At 38.4% G+C, this 19,903-nt stretch overlaps 3 protein-coding genes across 4 annotated transcripts; 1 reads left to right on the forward strand and 2 right to left on the reverse strand.

Moving 5' to 3' along the window:
• Positions 1-827: 827 nt before the first annotated feature.
• On the reverse strand, positions 828-3,606 carry anks4b (ankyrin repeat and sterile alpha motif domain containing 4B). Its single transcript, XM_074656737.1, has 2 exons — positions 3,312-3,606; positions 828-2,445 (listed from the first exon to the last, which is right to left on the reverse strand). The coding sequence occupies exons 1-2, from the start codon at positions 3,470-3,472 to the stop codon at positions 1,308-1,310; spliced, it is 1,299 nt and encodes a 432-aa protein (XP_074512838.1). The 5' UTR covers positions 3,473-3,606; the 3' UTR covers positions 828-1,307.
• Positions 3,607-5,569: 1,963 nt separating this feature from the next.
• On the forward strand, positions 5,570-13,873 carry slc25a17l (solute carrier family 25 member 17-like). Its single transcript, XM_074656741.1, has 9 exons — positions 5,570-5,835; positions 5,970-6,030; positions 6,889-6,955; positions 7,226-7,383; positions 9,660-9,776; positions 9,878-10,023; positions 10,880-10,975; positions 11,404-11,486; positions 11,574-13,873. The coding sequence occupies exons 1-9, from the start codon at positions 5,761-5,763 to the stop codon at positions 11,719-11,721; spliced, it is 951 nt and encodes a 316-aa protein (XP_074512842.1). The 5' UTR covers positions 5,570-5,760; the 3' UTR covers positions 11,722-13,873.
• Positions 13,736-18,917, reverse strand: dxo (decapping exoribonuclease). Of its 2 annotated transcripts, none has more exons than XM_074656739.1 (7): positions 18,626-18,917; positions 16,741-17,200; positions 16,411-16,637; positions 15,396-15,615; positions 15,142-15,277; positions 14,359-14,453; positions 13,736-14,267 (listed from the first exon to the last, which is right to left on the reverse strand). In XM_074656739.1, exons 2-7 carry the CDS (start codon positions 17,196-17,198, stop codon positions 14,138-14,140), a joined length of 1,266 nt encoding a protein of 421 aa, XP_074512840.1. In that variant the 5' UTR covers positions 17,199-17,200; positions 18,626-18,917; the 3' UTR covers positions 13,736-14,137. The 2 variants fall into 2 exon arrangements, with proteins under 2 accessions (XP_074512840.1, XP_074512839.1); XM_074656738.1 differs by having other exon boundaries at positions 16,741-17,204.
• Positions 18,918-19,903: the final 986 nt, after the last annotated feature.

A 19,903-nucleotide genomic window follows, 5' to 3' on the forward strand; every position in this document is an offset into this window, starting at 1 on the left:
AGAAAAGTGTGTCTACTATACATCATTGTAACCAGTTATTATTATCATCATTATTTTGGTGATATATCTAGTATATATTTTTTTTAATTTGTCAATTTTTTTTGTCTTTGTCTTTTCATCTCTCTTTTGTTTATTTTAGTCTTTTGTTGTTCTTGATGATACCTGACTTTGCACCATACATTTTCAGAAGAAAGACATAACAACTAAAAATAAATAGATAATTAATTAGTTAATAAATAAATAGATGGATAAATAAATAAATAAATAAATCAAGAGAAGTCCCCTCCAAGTGCTTCCGGCTTCGCTTCAGTTCCAGTTCTACCATGGATGTATTAAGAGTTATATTGGTTATTTATTTGTCTTACTGTTTGGGGGGTGGGAGAGAAAAATGTATGATAAAATAGAAGAGTACTCATTTGCTCTGTGATTTATATACCTTGCAATGTTCTTCTAATTAAAGTTTGTCTACTATAGATTATAACCAGTTACTATTATTAACAGAGAACTTCTGTTGACAATGGTAATTTAACCATTTTATCCTTATGTTTTATGTGTGTTCACATTTGTTGTTTTTAACTGTATTATTTTAATTAATTCTTCGTACGCCATGGCCTACATGACGTGGCCTTACCTTATATGAGCCGTTTATATCTACATGTGGATATCTACATATTGAGCTCTTTTGTCCCCCATACTTGTGCCTGTGGAGACCAACATTTTGTCCCCAAATGGAAGGTGAGTCCCCACAATGCGACTGTGTGACCAAACTTTGTGTAGACACATACACACACACATACATCAGAGAATATTAAATTGACAATTCATTATTTTATGTTTTATTTATTTGACAATTATGTTGTCAACAGACAAAATTATTATAAAAAACAAACAGAAAGCAGCCAAACCAAATCAGCCACTAACCCAGTTTTTTCATTTATAGAGAGAAACTATCACCAATTACGTACCAAAACATTCCTTGTTTTTGTCTAAACAGTGATATTGTGGATTTAAGATCAAGTCGCTTATATTATAATTTTCTTTCTCAACAAGATTTATGGAGGTTATTGTGAATGTAGGTCCTGTAGATCGGCTTGAGGATAATACTATACCAACAGAGCATTGCATATTGTTCTAGAATATAAGTTTGATACTTTATGTTGCAGGAATTGTTGTTTAGAGAAATAGTTTGTTGAATCATCTTTGTTTTATACAGAAAAAAACAAAGTCTTGGCTTTATTTACAAAAGGTACAGACTCATTTTCAACTTAAAATAGGATTATATTATAGATCACTGTTCATGTTTTAGATCACAAGAAGCTGTCCTTCATGATGCCAGGAGTCTCCAGTGCGTTCTTTCTGTGAGCAACAGCTTCCAGGATCTTCTTCCTGGGTCCCAGCTGGATGCGAATGCCTTTCAGGTCTGCATCAGAGCAAAGCATCAGCGCCTCCAGGTCTAGGTGCTCTCTGCTGAATGCAAGGGCAAACTCTGGCAAGGAGATGGCAGACAAGAATGCATCCAAAGGAGAGGTTTCCTCATCTTCGCCATCATCCAGTCCCAGATCTTCCTGATCCCAGGGCAGATCACCGTCACCGTTCCCCTCGAAGCCGGCATTGTCTTCGTCCACCTCGAACAACTCGTTCTGAACGAGGTAGCCGAGACTTTCATTGTTCCCGCTGGGGATGTCGTCCGACTCCATCCCCATCTTCTTCATGAAAATCAGACCTCCAAGGCCGGGCCGGTTGAAGATGGACTGTTTGACTTCGCCTGGTTTGTCGTCGTCATAATAATCCTTGAAGCCTTCCATTCCTTCTTCGTCTAACATGTGCTCATCCTGCTCATTGAATACACCCAGGAACTCTGGCTGCTCAGACGTTCCGGTCTCCTGTTTGCCGAAAATAACGTTCCCGTCCCCTCCTGATTTCTGCAGTGTGCCTTTATCTTTCTTCCCGAGCTTCTTCTGGAGCGTGCCTTTAACCCGGGCTGTAAGGGAGCCAGATTTATCTGCAGCAATAAGCTTGGAGAACTGCTCATTGACGCCGGACATGGTACCGCCATCTGAGAACGCTGACGCCATGCTGGCCTCCGAGACTGACCCTGCATTGCTCGCTTTACGTTGTATTTTATCCATCTTGCTCTGGTGTTTCTTCTTCACCATCTCACAGAGTTTCACACGCTTCTCCGCTTCTTTGACGGCCTCCTTCTTCAGATTGGCGACCTTCTTGGGATTTTGGTTGGTCTGCTGTGAGGCTGAGGTGTCCAGGAAGCGCACGCAGTCCATGCGGTCACGAGAAGCAGCGATGTCCATAGCCGTGTGCGATTCATTGTCCAGTGCAAAAAGGTTGGCGCCGAAGTTGACCAGGAAGCTGAGGATGTGCATGTGGCCGTTAGCCGCAGCGTGGTGCAACGGCGTGTTTCCCCAGATGTCACTTCTGTTGGGGTCTCCTCTGTACGACACAAAAAAAGATTCAATTTAAAGTAATGATCTTCTTTTTATTATTTGGCCACTCTCTATCTCTGATTGATACCATATAATAAGTACAAGTTGTGTTAATGCGTTAAAGAAATTAGTGGCGTTAAAACAAATTTGCGTTAACATATAACACAATATAACTAAGTAACACCAAACAGGGCGGAAGATAATTGGTAAACTATTAAGATTTAAAGTCCTCACTGTCACAGCCATAAAAGTCTTGATTGCTGTATTACTGCGACAACTTGTCATAAAAGCCAATGAGCAAAGCGGAAAAGCTTCAGATAATTTTGGTCACATAGGCGTGCGTTACGCCCTACTGAATATCCTCCATTTCTGAACCTAATTTTTCAGTAAGAATGCTGTTCTAGATTTAAGCTTGTCTTTTGTTGTGTTGAATGAAGGATGGAGGTGGAAGGGGAGGAGGGGACAGATAAAGGGCTCTTTTGTTTTACAGGATTTCTTTGGCTGACTAAGCATTTGGCTCAGCTGATGGGAGAGAGTGGATTGAAGTTTTAGCTCATTATATTATAGTGAACCCCAACATGTGTTGGAAAAAACCCAAATGAAGAATTAAATAACTGATACGCAGTATGAAATGCATAAAACACATTATTTTTCAGCCATAAAGTTCATTGGACAATATGTTAACCTTTGTATATCGTACATCTTAGTTTAGTTTGGTTTTAGAGCATCATACATACATACAGCCATAAATCAAAACAGTAAAGGTCAGAGCTCTAAGATAATAATCACTGAGATAAAGCTATATATGGCCAGTATCAGCAGGTTATATGTGAGATGAAGCCCAGGTGATAGAGAGGAGTGTGCCATGCTTACTCTCTGCTGCATATGAGCTGAAGAGCATCAACATGTCCGTGGAAAGCAGCCAGTAAGGTGGGAGTCATGCCATCCTCATCCGCAGTGTTCAGGTCCTTCCTCGTGGCCTCCTTCAAGAGGTCCAAGTATCCATCAATCGCTGCTTTGTGGTACCTAGACATCTCTTCAAAAGAACAGAAAAGGTCCAAACAAATCTGTGGTCACTTTCTTTCACTTTTCCTCCCCCCAACACTCCTGTTGGATGAACAGACTGGCTCTGACTGCAGACCCGAGCAAACAAAGTGTTCACTGGGCGTCATCGTGTCAGCAGCTCAGAGCCATAAAACAAAAGCAAAGTCCAGCTCACTGCTGTCAGCTGCACAATTACTTACCATTACTGCTCGAGATTATCGTCATCAAGAGTAAATCTTAATTATTAACTGTGCTCACAGCAAAGATTTCCAGTGTTTTGATGCACTTTTTGCAACTTCTGTTTACTCTACTTTTATTTTTTACAGCTACTTACTTCACAGATTAAGATTTTATATACAGAAGACAATGACCTTATAAAATATGACACTTTATTAGATATTAAAGTGCCCAACAGTATATAAAGTAAACGTTAAAATTACCCTCACCGCGACTTTTACATACTTAAGTATACTACTTTGTTGAGACTATTTCTGTAGTTTTACTAAAGTGACATTTTAAATGCAGGACTTTTACTTGTTACAGTATTTGTATCATTGTGAGTATTTTTACATTGTGATATTTTTAATGGTGGAAGATGGTCAGATCTTTTACTAGAGTAAAGGTAGCATTACAACAATGTAAAAAGTACTGTATTTTTCCTGAATTCAGAATTAAACTCAAATAAAAGTACAGAGGTATTATCCACAACGTGTACTTTTAAAGATTAAAAGTACACATTTAGCAGAATTACTATTTATTTTTATGTTCATGATATCATTGGATTATTGTTATTTATCCAAAACCGTAACCAGCACCTGTACTTGATAAAGTTGAAGCTAATTTTAATTTTTTTAATACACTGTTTTGGTATATATGTGTCATATGTTATAAGATGATCATTTGTATAACATTAATGTCAAATTCTTGCAAAGTTACTTGTAACTATAGCTGTGAAATAAATTTAGTGGAATCGAAAACACACAGTACAAATACCTCAAAACTAAGGACAATACATGAGTAAATGTATTTAGTTACATTCTATCTTTGATTACTACTTTTGCTTGAGTAAAATATCTGAATAGAAAATGTAATAACAGAAAGTACTCATGGTTCCCTGCAGGCTCTTGAAAATAAAATATAAAATACTAAAAATAACATGGTACACAGCTTTCTAAAGAAATCAAGATTTTACTGATTTCAAGTTCGATATTTAATGAGATAATAATTGGGAAAAACTTCAGAAAGAAAGAGGACTGACTGAACTATTTAAATACGGCATTACAATTGGATATGTTAAAAAGAAAAATAATATAATATTCAAGTTTTATTTTAGCCAATCTTTGTTTAATATTATTCATCTTTTATTTCTATTCATTTTTAAAAAAAATACTCTTGCTTTGTTTGCCCCGGAATGTTAAAAAATAAATAATTATAGTTTAATTTTATTTATCTATTCTTTCTATTTTTTTATTTTTTTTAAATACTCTGGTTTCGTTTGCCCCACAATTAGATATGTTAAAAATAGTTGTGTTGGAAGTATACAGATCCTTTATTGAAGTAAAACTATTATATACTAAAATTATTTCTATTAATTTTTAAAAATACTCTGGCTTTATTTGCCCCACAATGTTAAAACATAAATAAATAAATATATAATACATATATCTATATATAATTAGATATGTTAAAAACAGTGGTGGTGGAAGTATACAGATCCTTTATTTAAGTAAAACTACAACTGCACACTGTAAAACACCTGCATTAAACGTCAGCAAGCAAGCTTAAAAAATTACAAAAAACGCCAATCTCATTGTAGCCGATTTATATGTTTTTTTGTATTTTTATATTTTTATATTTCTATTGTGGTCCAAAAAGTGTATTTTATTATGGATTATTTCTGTTATTTCATGTTTGTTTTTTTAATCCACTGCTACACCCTCCACTCAGTAGGTAGCAGTAGTGCGTCTTTATGACCAACAGAGGAAGAAGAAGAAAAAGAAGAAGTTGTCAACCAACCGGTTTAACGGTTTTAACCAATGAATGGAGACTGGGGAGGAAACAATCCTCGACTCTTTCCTCTCCAGCTTTCTCTCTCTGGCTGCCTCTAAGCTGGTAAACACAACCATGGAGTCAGAGCTGTGTTAGTTTCTGTAGTTTCACCCCCTCAAACAGCTAGAGAAACCAGCCCGACCACCAGCTACCTCTCCTCGGATCCCTCCTCGGTCCCTCTCCGGTGTTTGTGTCTCTGACCGGTGGGAGTGGCTGCAGAGCTGCAGAGATGTCCGACAACGGTGGCTCGGCTGTCGGCCTGCTGTCTTACGAGACGCTGGTTCATGCTGTGGCAGGTGCAATGGTGAGCAGAGATACAAGTGCAATAAAGACACATCTTAAGTTAGCTTTGTGTTGCATGCTTGAAGAAACAACTACTGAACTGAAAATGTGGAGAGCCTTTTTGTTTGTGTTTCATTACAATGCATTGTGTTTTAGGGGAGTGTGACAGCGATGAGCGTCTTCTTCCCTCTGGACACAGCTAAAAGCAGACTGCAGGGTGAGTTGGAGGTCTTATCATCTTGGACAGAGGTTACCTGATAGCAGCAACTCTACACAGAGGTGAACTAGTGTGAAGGCTTTCACACTTTATTATGCAGTGACCACATAACTGCATGTAAAGGAATAGTCCATTAATTCAGTGTATTGCTCTAGAGCAGGGGTCAGCAACCTTCACTATCAAAAGAGCGAAAAAAATCTGTCTGGAGCTGCAAAACAATTGAGCATTGTGAAGAAGGTAACACAGTTTATAGTCTAAGTGTATAGTATATAAGTCTAATGCAGTGAGGGCCAAAGTGCAAATGAACTACGGAGTATTAGGGCCACATTGAGGGAAAAAACATCTGAGATTTACAGAATAAAGTCATAATATTACGAGAATAAAGTCAAAACTTTACAAGAATAAAGTCATAACTTTACGAGAAAAAAGTTATATCACGAGAATAAAGTCATAACTTTACGAGAAAAAAGTCGTAATATTACGAGAATAAAGTCAAAACTTAACGAGAAAAAAGTTGTAATATTAAAAGAATAGTCATAACGTTACGAGAAAAAAATTAAATAACACGTAAAATTACTACTTTATAATATTATGACTTTATTCTCATAATATTATGACTTTATTTTCGAAATCTCAATGTGGCCCTAATACTCAAATTTTCCCTTGTATTTATTTTATTATTTTTTAAATTAATTTGTTTTTGCATTTATTTTTTAAATGTGTGTATTAATGCATTTATTAATACTTTTCAGAGACACAGAAAACGGCAGTTAAATCATCTAGGTGGAGTTGTCCTAATATATTCATCGAGTTCAGGGGAACCTGTTTACTGACTTTACTCTTGTGTTTGCTTTTCAGTGGATGAGAAGAGAAAGTCTAACTCTACCCCCGTCATCCTGGCTGAGATAGCAAAGGAAGAAGGCCTGTAAGTAGAGTTTTGTGTTTAGTTAAACTTATACCAAGTTATGACTCGTTTTGTTCTTAATAGAAGCTTTTTGGTTTGACTTATGATCAGTAAAGTCTGTCTGAACTAGAGTTGAAACAGTCAATTTGTCAATTAGTGGATCAACAACAAAGTAATCTGCAACAATGTTTTAAATTTTATAATCAAAATGCTAAATATTCTCTGGTTCCTGCTTTTCCAGTGTGAATATTTGCTGGTTTTCTAAGTCTGATTCTCCACCACTTCTCCCAGTCAGTCTCTGTACAGAGGCTGGTTACCGGTCATCTCCAGCCTCTGCTGCTCCAACTTCGTCTACTTCTACACCTTCAACACGCTGAAGAAGCTGGCGGCGGCATCTGGTCCAGGGCAGTCCAGACCCAGCAAAGACCTGCTCATGGGGGTCGTATCAGGTAAACATACGTAGGGGAGAGTGGGGTAAAATGAGCCAGTGGGTAAGTTGACCCACCCCCTGTATCTTGGCAACTGTGATTATGTTTTGTCATGTGACCATAAATTCAGGAAGTACCCATCATTTCTATCTTGCTGTGATGAAGTCAAGCACATGGGAGAAGTAGTAAGTACTTTTTTACACCAAAAACAGTTTTTTCCCAGTCAAAGTAAATTTTCTGCATGTCAGGAATAATGACTGTTAGGTCAAAGCAAATTTATCCAGGTCTAAAAAAATATATGATACATGTTGGTGATTTACTAAGATATAACACCATGTTAATCCCTTCGCTAAAGATTAGCCTGAATTGCTAAACTGGGCCATTTTTTCCAAAATGGTAGCTATGGGGCAAAGTGAGCCAAAGGCTATGGGGTAAGTTGAGCCACTGGCTCACTAATATTCTACTATTATTCCGAGCCACTGGCTCAACTTACCCCACCATAAATTAACCAAATTAATTCTCTGATGTATAAAATGGTATTACTGTTGAGTGTTACACAACTTGGTTTGATTTTTGTATGTGTTAACCTTTATAGAAGAGGGAGATAAGGGAAGTTAAAACAGTTGGTTATAGTGGAACAGCAGAGGCAAAGAGGGTCCTCACAGAGGAGGTAGAGAAGGAGCTTGCAGACCATATCAAGAAGCTGGCTGAACAGTTCCATGGCCTTACTCCATAGAAATGCTGTGAACTGGCATTGGAATTGGCAGAAAGAACAACCTTCCTGTCCCCAACAACTGGAAAGAGCAGGGTTTAGCAGGTAGGCCTAGGTCAAACCAAAGACCAAGACGAAAATCACAGCGTACAGCAGTTCTGAGGAGAGTGTGATGCCATCCCATTTGATGACACTTCTGAGCATGAGAGTTCTAATGATGAGAGAAGTGAATCAGACATCTCAGATCTGTCAGTTGGTGACTTTGTCATAGTAAACTTTGCATCCAAAGGCAGAAGCTACCATTACATTGGCTTGGTTGAGAGCCTGGAGGGGCAACGAAGTGAGTGCAAGATTTCTCAGAAGAATCCGGGGGAACACTTGACGTGAGAAGCCCACCTTTGTATTCAAGGAAAAGGATGAGGCATCTTTTCCACTGAGTGATGTGCTGAAGGAGCTACCTCAACCTCAAAAGGCTGGAGGAACTGCAAGGAGGGAGCAACAGTTCATATTTCACTGCAACCTTGACGACTGGAATATTGTCGAATATTGAATGATATTTTGATTGTTCAATGGTCTTGAAACTCACAGGTGGTTTGTTCTCACAAGTTCATAACTGTGAAACTGTTTGTTAACACACTTATGCTGAGGTTTAAACTTAAAAACTCAGATGTTCAGTTTACCCCACGATGGATCAACTTACCCCTTACCTGGGGCAAGTTGAGCCACAGGAGCACTTTTTTTGGGAAGGTCATTTTTTCCAGACAGCTTTGTGATTGATGCATGCTGATCATTTCATTTGATAGGAGAGATTCTGAATTTAAGGTTCAAGTTTTCATTCTGCTTCTGTCTCATTTTTCCTAACCTCGAGGACAGCATAAATAAAAATTGGCTCATCTTACCCCACTCTCCCCTACTAATAATTATTATCACACGGCTTTGTTGAATACTTGATTCTGATTGGTCAATCACGGCATTCTACGGTCTGTTACTTCTTTATATTAGACCGTTGCTATGTATATCAGACCGTTGCTATGGGCCCAGCTCTGATGTCGGACTCTGGCGGACCCTTTTTGTGTCAAATTATTGATTACTTAAGTAAGTAGCCGTGTGATAAGCGGGATAATGTACAACCAGCGGGTCATTGTTGTGAAAGAATCCCGTTTTTGCATCGCCCTGTCTGGGTTTATTTCACAACAATGACCGGCTCGCTGTACATTATCCCTTACTTAATGACCTGATGGAAACCATCTGGTACAAAAATAAGTTATATTTACATGTTGACAAGTTTTTCCTTCCTCAGAACATTAAAATAATTGTTTTTCAACCTGTATTGTTAACATTAGGGCTGCAACTATCAAGTATTTTCATTATTGATTAATCTGATGATTATTTTTTTTGAGAAATCAACGAAAGGTTTGGTCAATAAAATGTAAGAAAATTGTGAAAAATGTCCGTCACGGTTTCTTAGAGTCCAAGCTAATATCGCCACTCATAAGCGCTGCTCCATAGAGCTACTGGAGGTCAAAAACTCCATGTGGTACCTTTTATTAAGAACGATTCAGGAAACGGTCTGTTGTTCATGCAGGGGTGGTGAATGTGATCCTGACCACTCCCATGTGGGTGGTCAACACTCGACTGAAGCTGCAGGGAGCAAAGTTCAGGAACGAGGACATCCAGCAGACCCAGTACAGAGGCATCTTTGGTGTGTGATATCTTTCTTATAGTTTAACAGTTCAGACATGTTGTTTTGTTTTGTTACTAGTAGTAACAAAAGTAGTAAACCCTGCCGTGTTTCCCTCTCAGATGCTTTCTCACAGATCATAGCCAACGAGGGTGTGGGAACTCTGTGGAACGGCACCCTGCCCTCTCTCATCCTCGTCCTCAACCCGGCTGTACAGTTCATGATTTATGAGGCCATGAAGAGGAGGGCAGGCAAGGGAGGGAAGAAGGTGAGGGGACACAATAAAGACACGTTTATGTAGAATACTTTATTCCCAAAGCTGATCTATCAGCCTCGACTCCTGTTCGACTGGGTTGACTTAGAGCTGTGCAATTAATCGAATTTCAATTACGTGTTTGACTTCCAACAATTATGAAACAAAGATGATGGACATAAAACGACTATTGTCCTTTCCTCAATGATGCTCTCGTTTTGTCTTGTGTTATAAATCCAGCGCACCCCTTTCCTTTACAGCAGTGTGCTACGAAATTGTTTACAAGAGCACAAAGCATTGATGCTTTTAACTTTAAAATGTAGGCCACAAAATGTTCTTTCTAAATGCATGATGTTTCCAAAGTCAATAAATAATCATATTAAGAAAATGTTTGCAAACATCAAACTCTGAAGCAGATGAATGTACGTATCAAGTGAACACAAGCATCCTCTCATGGAAGGGGAACATCATGCTTAAGAGGATAAAGAATCTGATTCAATATTAAACAAAACGTCTTCTGTCTTCAGTCTTTCGGTTGGAAAGACCAACAATTTAAAATATTTTTGTAAAAATTCATCATTGATTTCAAATAAATTTAAATTTTGACCACTGACAGACCAACATTTCCGTCCCTAAAGCCATGCTCCTAGCATGGCTAAAAATGACTTGTGTGTGTAATAAGCCAGTCATTTTGGCTAGTTATGATCCACTGTTTGGTTTATGTTTTCATAATCTCAATAAACAGATTCTGCATTCACATGTAGAACCTGGAGGAAATGGGGACACGATTTTGGCTTCGGAAGTGTTCTGGTTTCTGTTTGTCGTCTGAGGTTCTGAGTATTACGGGTTAAATCTTTGTCTCCTACCACAGATATCCTCAGCTGAGATCTTTCTCATTGGAGCCGTTGCCAAGGCCATTGCTACCACCGCAACATTTCCTCTTCAGACAGTTCAGGCCATCCTGAGGGTAAATAATACTTTAAAAGTTATAGAAAAATTTCAACCATTTGTTTACTTTTTTCACACATTAGCCACTGTTCGAGGATAAGCCTGCTGATATTCTATATATTTTTTTTATTGTTATATCTATATTGTCATAAAATCTTTTGATGGCAAGAGAATAATAAAGCATTCAGACTTAATTGGGAAAAACATTATATGTAAAAATATAGAAAATCTATGCATTAAAGTTCACTATATTTTTTTAATGAAGCCCTTTGTAATCACTATATATTGGAAACCACACAGTATCTGTAGGATTGGAAATTAGCACCAGCCAACAGCAAAATGCTGCTAGATGTTCTTCACTCACCAGCCAAAAAAGCAATGGTAAAACAGGTGGACAAAAAAGTTAATTTCCAACCCTGAGATTATTTATCAATGCTTTCTCATCAGTTCGGCCAGTACAAAGGTGACGGTAAGGGCGGTGCGATTGGAAGCCTCTCCAGCATTTTCTCCCTGCTAATGGACAGAATCAAGTGAGTGCAGCTACAAACACAAATACACCGACACAGAGGATGTTATAGTAGCTCATCATTAATACACATCTGCTCCCTTTGTTACAGGAGGTTTGGTTTCTTTGGTTTGTACAAAGGCCTGGAGGCCAAGCTGCTACAGACGGTACTGACGGCCGCCCTCATGTTCGTTGTGTACGAGAAGATCACCGCTGCTACCTTCAAAGTCATGGGCCTGAACAAGAAACTGAAGCAGTGACCAAACACCTACTTGAATACAGTACTGCGTTAGTAGTACACTCCTCGTCAGTAGGTTTTATCAATGCCCACCGATGATATGTTGATGCCCGGAGTTGTTTAAGTCACATAACTGTTGTAATAAGATAGAGGATTGGTGCCTTTTTGGGGCCACAGATTCCCACACTCGCAAACACAACCAGAGCTGGGTGTGATACTTATAATACCCTCTCTTTCTAAACCTTTAACTCCATTTGTTCCATTGTGCAGACTGATCTAAGTAATCTCACCAGCTGAGATTTTAAAACTAGTTGGGAAAAGCATCACAGTATTTCGTTAAGGAAAAGTTGACATCATATGGCATTAGGGGAAATACGCTTATTCGCCGTTAGAGTTGAGATGAGAAGATTGATACCACTCATCCAGGAAATATACCGGTCCGGACAAAGAAATAGTTTGCCCCGTAGAATGTTGATTTGTCGGTTTTAAACTCCAAAGATACAACATGTAAATAAGTGAGCTTTAGAGGTGCTGGTAGCTGGATTTTGTTACCTCCAGCTAGACAGTTTACCCGTCTCCAGTCTTTATGCTAAGCTAAATTAGCCAACTGCTTTAGCTTCATATTTAACAGTCACAAACACGAGTCCGCTCATCGAAACCTCTGCTATAAAAGCGAATAAGCGCATTTCCAAAACTTTTCCTCAACTACTACCAATAAGATAAGCTAAGCTACTGGACCATTCCTCAAACACTCCGTCTTGTGTTTTAAATGTGAATTTAACTGAGTTTGAGAGAAACTTCATGAAATTCCTGTGCCGACTTTAGATGTCGTCACACACATATTAGCAGTAATAACAATAACCTCATATTTATAGACTTGTGTGTAAAATCTGCACCTACTTTTTCCACCTATGTTTTGATTTTAACAATTATTATATATTACGTAAAAATGAATTTAATATAAATGGGAATGAGGGCTTAACAACACTGTTTGAGAGTCAAACTCGCATGTGTACCAGTACTGCAGTAGGAGCTAAGTGCCTCTAAATTGTATCTGAATAACTGAACTATGAACTGATATAAATGCTGTGATGACTGTTGATGATTTACACGAACCCACAACGTACTTAACCGTCTACTCATGATTTTATTGGTTCGTAAGAACATTTTGTCACGCAGGTGTCTTCTGTTACTTATCTCAGTGTCCTGTTAGTAGTAGTAGTAGTTAGTATTCAGGGTTTGCAGTAATTTACACTATTTGTGTATCACAAGGCTCTTTCTCTGATTTGATGAATTGAAGTTTTTTGCTGCCTTTCACCTTGAAACCATTTATAAAGTTGATTCACTCCTTTTGCCGCTGTTGAACTGGTTGTTTCATTTGTTAACGTGAGTTTTAATCATTACACGAGGTGCTGCTCTCAGTATCACTTTGTAACATCACATTTAGGAGATAACATCCTTTTGACTGTTTACTGTATTAATTAGTGCCAGTGGTGTAGCCTAGTTGCAAGGTGTGAGGATACTGTCAATTTACCAAAAAATAGACATTATTTACTAAATATTAAGTTTCAGACCTTTTTGCTGTCACACACACACACACACACCCCCCATATATGTGCAATGAGTGAACTATATACCAGCTACAAAATTAATTACAGGTAATTTATGTTTCTTTTTAAATTCATAATATCAAATAAATGTATATTTCAAGTTGGGGGATTAAAATGTAGCTTTCACACAAAGGTGTTTATGAAAAAGAAATGGCAAAGAGTGAGGCAATAAATGTCTGGTAAGGTAAGGCAGAAAATTTAAATGAAAATCTGGAGACAGAAAGTGTGTGAAAAAGCAGAAAGCTCTGAACAAGTCAGGTGTCCAAAAGCTGGTGAATGTGTCACTATTTGTCATAAAACAACAGCGAAGGCAGTGCTGTAATAGCAACTAGACTACACCATATTAATAACGGTCTTCTTCATAAATGAAATGTTTTGTCTTAACAGTTTACATGAAAAAAAAACTTGTAACTTCGGATGCAATACTTACTTGAAGTCATCTTTGTTTATTTACATCACAATCTTTTTTAACAAATATTGTTTCTAATTTTGTTTCAATTAACATACCACTGTCTTGTGGGTTTGAATTATTGTTATAATAAAGTCTGAGGAACAATATTGACATCAGTGCATATTAACTGTTTTACTTAAATTCAACACATGCAAGATGAAAAATTATGGTTCCGTTTTAAATGCTGAACAAATAAAAGAAAACGAATACCAGAGGAACATGTGGTTGCGATCAGTGACACAAAATCAGTTCACTCAGATCCACCCAGAGACTCTAAAACTGTATAAACATTAAACTCCAATGTATTTTGGTCAACAATCCTCCATTGGAGGTCTGAATTAACTGTCACAGATGAGTTGAGTTGGTTGGGCTCTGGGCTAATGGCGTGAGTCTTGACTACTGGTCATCCCATCCACATACCATTTTGGGAGGAATGTATACTCGGAGTCCTTGTGGACGGAGTAGGTCACATCTCTGTGGGGCTCGCAGGAGAACAGGTACACCACACTGGAAGGGACAACAATAATGATTCATAAAATATATTTACTTAAAATGTACTTTACTTTACTTAAAAACGTAGTCTGTCATTGCAACTCACCCTGGATTGTCTTCAGTAGCGAAACGCTTCACAAAAGACAGGAAGTCAGCGCAAAAATTCATACAGACTGTTGGTTTCCAGCAGTTTTGTTCACTCTGTCCAAGACAGAAACATATTTTTGAGTTAATCTTTTATTTAATCACATCCAATACATTTTTATTTGAAAAAAAAGATCAAAATAGATTTCTCAATGTTTAGATACATTTCTGATGACCATTCGTTACACATAGACATATATAAGAAGTGGACGTCGTCACCATGATGTCACCCCCAAGCGGGTGGAACTAAGTACAACCGAACGCTGAATAAAACATTTTAGGGAACCAAAAAGGTTATAATTAACTTTCATGAACTGAAACACACTGTGAAAGGGTTGACGCTGTAAGACGAAAACACGGACAACTCCCAGACCGGACAACGCCGTGGTAGAGACCTGTCAGTCATAAGGTAGCCACGCCCTAGAGCATCCCCTGCTTTGTGGTCCATTTGACTCTAAATGGGACCATAATTTACTAAATAAACATCATGCTGTATTGAAGAAGACTTGAAACTAGTGATTGAGACCATAAACTCATGTTTACAATGTTTACTGAGGTAATAAATCAAGTGAGAAGTAGGCTCATTTTCTCATAGACTTTTATACAATCAGACTTCTTTTAGCAACCAGAGGAGTCGCCACCTGCTGGCTATTAGAAAGAATGCAAGTTTAAGGATCTTGGCTTCACTTCTCAGACCCGAAGGTTGCCACCTGGTTGTTAATCACTGAAAACAACTTAACTGTACCTTGATTAGCTGTGAAATCTTAGAGATGGGAAAAGTGTCCACGGTCACAATCCTTCCTTCGTGATCCCGGAAACCTGCCACAACACGAGGGACTCCGGGGAGAAAAGACTGGGCCCACCACTTCAGCAGTTTGAACCTGAGGAGCATCAAAATGAGGATTAAAAGAGCTTAGAGTAGGTAAAACCAAACATCCAATAAACAACATGACATGAAAAAGTGAATTATGTGATTTTTTTTGCTGTTTCCTCATGTACCTGTGGAAGTTGCTGCGCTGTTTGGGGGTGCAGATCTCCGCAGAGGTCTTCAGCTCCACGTAGCATGCAGGAGGAGCCGGAGCGTTGGGATCTTTATCCCGGCAGTCCACCTCACCGGAGAACAGGAGTCTGTGATCTGCGAGCCGCGTTTGCACCACAGTGCAGAAGGCCTCATTAGTGTTAACCACTCCGCCTGGGTCAGGTAAGCTGTGGACGGTATCTACAGGGATGGACAAAGGTGAAGCGTTATCTTTTTATATATGTGCTTATGTGTGCTATGTGCTTTTTTATATTTTGGGTGGATTTGGGTATATCATTTGTGTGTCAAATGTATTAAAATGAGATAGACTGTATGTATGAATTTCTGCCAGGAAAAGAAAAAAACTGATACAAATTTAAAAATAAAAACACTCACTGTAAGTCAGAAATATGGCCTTTTAAGTCAAAATTATGGAAAAGCATTTTAAAACTAAATAAAAATAACATACTTTTAACGGAAAGCATATCCTGATTTTATCTGAGCTACTATCTGAGTTTGATTTAATTTCTTGTTTATCATTTTAATCATGCTATTCATGTATTTTATCATTCACTTTGGTATTTTATTTTATTTTCTCTCTGTGAAGCACTTGGTACTTTGTTTTGATAAGTGCTCTTTAAATAAAGTTTATTATTATAAAAATTATTGTTTTTATATACTACATAAAAAATACTGACTTTCTTACTATCTCTTTGAAAGTCACATTTTTTGACGGGATCATAAAGTGATGACTCAGTATCTTATTGTTTTGAAATACCATGAGTACTTTTATTTTCTTATCAAGAACATTTCACCTGTTGTTTTCCTTTCCTGGCAGAAATAAGCTTCCATAGAATGATTCAATATAAAACAAAATGTTTTTATTGTGATGCTTGTGAATTGTCATATCTGAGCCGATGTAAGGTGGTTAATCAATAGGATGACTGATCAGTAATCAATAACTGATAAGAAAACAGCAGCTAATACTCTACCTACCTGCACATGTGTATTGCTCAAACTTGTATCCCCCGTACATCATCTCTTCAAGTCTCTCGGTGCGGTTCTCTCGGTCCCTTCGAGCAGCTTCTGTTTCCACTTCACTGATGTAAAGCGTGCCCCTGAACTTGGTAACCGCCAGCAACCAGCCCTCCCGTGTCTCATAGGGAGTTGTCAGCAGCTTGGTCAGATGACCACGCCATGTCACAAAATCGACATCTAAAGCACTGGGAAGATCAAAGAATATTTGTCCAACAGGGAAGTTGTAGTTAGAGGTGGTTGGTTAGAGACTATATATCACAAGGGGTAAAAACTAACAATAACACTTACCCCGATGAGGCTGTGGTCGCCCTTGAGCTGACCTTTGATCTATTGGCCAAGATCCAGCGTAGCATGTGGTCAAGCTTCTCCTTCCCATTGGCCTGATTCTTTATATAGCGGTCCTTGTATCCATCCTTCAGGTCAAAATTAGGATGTTTGTCAGGTTCCACATAGTATCTCAACTGCCTGCTGTCATTAAAGAATCTACGCTCAGAGTCAAGGGAAAAACATCCCACTTCGACAGGCTGTTTGTACACTGGAAAGTCTCTTTCATACAGCTCCCTTCTGATGCTCAAACCCCGAGAGCTGAGTGGGTTTTGCCCCGAAGACTGCTGCTGCTGCTGGTGGTTTGGTCCAGAGCGCTTACTCTCCCAGTGACTTCTTCCACTGTCATCTCCATTTCTTTTGTGTGCTGACTGGCGGTTTTGAGAAAAGGAGTTGGGATTGTGGGATCTGTGCTGGTCCATTGCTATCTGGTGGAGAAAAGAGCAATGAAACAAACTGATGGCATTGATGATTTTTTCATATTTTCCACAAAAATGTATGCTGCTACAAGTGCAATAACTGTTTTATGCTACCCTACCCACTATTTATGCATTTTGAATATAGAGCTTTATTTTGTATGTCTCCTATTGAACATAATAGATGCTCATATCATACTAATTTATACTTATGTAACTCTATTATGAATCTATTCTTGCATGGAATCAACAACATTTATTTTATTTAACTTATCCCAATTGAGCACATCGTGATCTGTGTAAATAATAATAATAATATTGTGAGTATGTATGTGAATGCAGACATATTCATAATGTAAACATGCAGGTGTTTGTCTTGAATGCATTGAATAAACAGACGTGTGTTTAAGTGCATTCCTGCTGTATGCGTTAGGGTCAATAAAGGTTTCCAAAAATAGCTATTTTTGTGTAGTTTGCTTTGACAATGTGCGTTATAAAAACTGCTTAACTACTACTACCTTTTTTAATTCTGCTACAAGTGCAATAACTGTTTTATGCTAACACAAGACCCTACCCACTATTTGTGAATATATAAATGTATTTTGTATGCCTCATATTGAACATAATAGATACTCATAGCATACTAGTTTATACTTATCTAACTCTATTATGAATCTATTCTTGCATGGAATCAACAAAGTTTATTTTATTTAACATATCCCAATTGAGCACATCCTGATCTTTGTAAATAATAATAATAATATTGTGAGTATGTATGTGAATGCAGACATATTCATAATGTAAACATGCAGGTGTTTGTCTTGAATGCATTGAATAAACAGACGTGTGTTTATGTGCATACCTGCTGTATGTTATTACTTTATTATTAATAAAGGTTTCCAAAAAAGAGCTATTTTGTGTAGTTTGCTTTGGCAATGTGCGTTATAAAAACTGCTTTCCTACTACTACCTTTTTTTAATACTGCTACAAGTGCAATAACTGTTTTATGCTAACACAAGACCCTACCCACTGTTTGTGCATTGTGAATATAGAACTGTATGCCTCATATTGAACATAATAGATGCTCATAGCATACTAGTTTATACTCTATTATGAATCCATTCTTGCATGGAATCAACTAAGTTTATTTGATTTAACTTATCCCAATTGAGCACATTGTGATCTGTGTAAATAATAATAATAATACTGTGTGTATGTATGTGTGATGATAATGTAAACATGCAGGTGTTTGTGTGCTTATGTGCATGCCTGCTGTATGTTATGTTAATAAAGGTTTCCCAATAAACAGCTTATTTTGTGAAGTTTGCTTTGGAAATGTGTGTTATAAAAACGGCTTTACTACTACTAAAACTAAATAACCTGTAACCTGTTAGCTAAATATCGTAATAACGTTAAATGAGAAGCTAACGTACCTTATCAGCATTCACAACAACAACAATAGCTAACAGCTAAAGCTAACGTTTAGCTTAAAGCTAACGTTTCGTTTTGTCAATTTCCAGTCACTCACAATAATAAACAGGACTTTGTGAGATAACGACCATGTTGTAGTATCGTTTCTAATCAACACAAAACAAGAGAATACAGAATATTTAACTGTATTCGCCTCGCTATAGCTGGGTAGCTAACTAGCACAACAAGCTAGGCTAACGAGGCTAACAACCAAACTCAACGCTACTTCCGCATACGCAGTTTCTCCTCCAATCCGCTAGGTGGTGGTAGTCGCGTCACTTCCGGTAAAGACTAGTGATGTGTTGGACACGAACGAGCCGGTTCTTTGAGCCGGCTGTTTTAAGTGAACGATAAGAGCCGGCTCCCGTCCGAAAGCCGTTTTTTTTTTCTTTACTTAAAGGGACTGTTTGTAACTTCTTACAGGTATAAATTTACCGGGTCGGTTTCCCATGCGCGCTCGCGTGTGCCTACGCTGTTCAGGTTCAGACTCCAACACAAACTACAAGGAAGCACCAAAAAAGTTCTATCTAGTGAAGCACGTCTGTTAAACAGTGTCAACTCTTCCTGCTCCAGCCCCCCGAATGTGGCCAGAAGACGCGGGGGAGACCGTAGCTTTGGTCTCCAAAGCTCTGCTCCTCTGCCTGCCTGCCTTCACTCGGCTCGCTCCACCTCACGTGCATGCGCTCACACACTCCACAATGCAGAAAGTTAGTAGCTCTGAGAATATCTAGTGAATGTACAGTGGAAGTTTGTGCAGAAATAACTGCTGCAGCTCCTCCAGACCAACAGAGGTTTCCCGTGTCTTGTGAAGTGACGGGGATCCGCAGCGAGAAACGTTATCGTCTGCGACCAAAACTCCGGTGTCTCCCCTGTTCCCTCTGGCCGCGGTCGGAGGCTGAAGCAGGAAAAGCCAACACTAGGATCAGCAGTGATTCATGGAGAGGCCTTCGTCTGGTCAGCTAAAATTACTGCCAAGCAGCTGAAATATAGAGTGATATTGTGGTTTTAGCTGACGTGTGTTGCCTCACTGTTTTGAGCGATGCTCGTTCATGTCTATGTAGAGCGAGCACAAGCGCGAGCCCGGCGCTGACTTTCGTTGACTTAACGGCCACAGGTGTCACTGTTAACAAGACATTCTGAAAGTTACAAACAGTCCCTTTAAGTGATATATGTGCACACACACTAATTATAGGTCAAAACAGCGCTAAATTTGGATGGATTTTAAAAGGCAGAAGTGAAGT

This window comes from Sebastes fasciatus, chromosome 13, assembly GCF_043250625.1.
Source record: "Sebastes fasciatus isolate fSebFas1 chromosome 13, fSebFas1.pri, whole genome shotgun sequence".
Lineage (NCBI taxonomy): Eukaryota > Metazoa > Chordata > Actinopteri > Perciformes > Sebastidae > Sebastes > Sebastes fasciatus.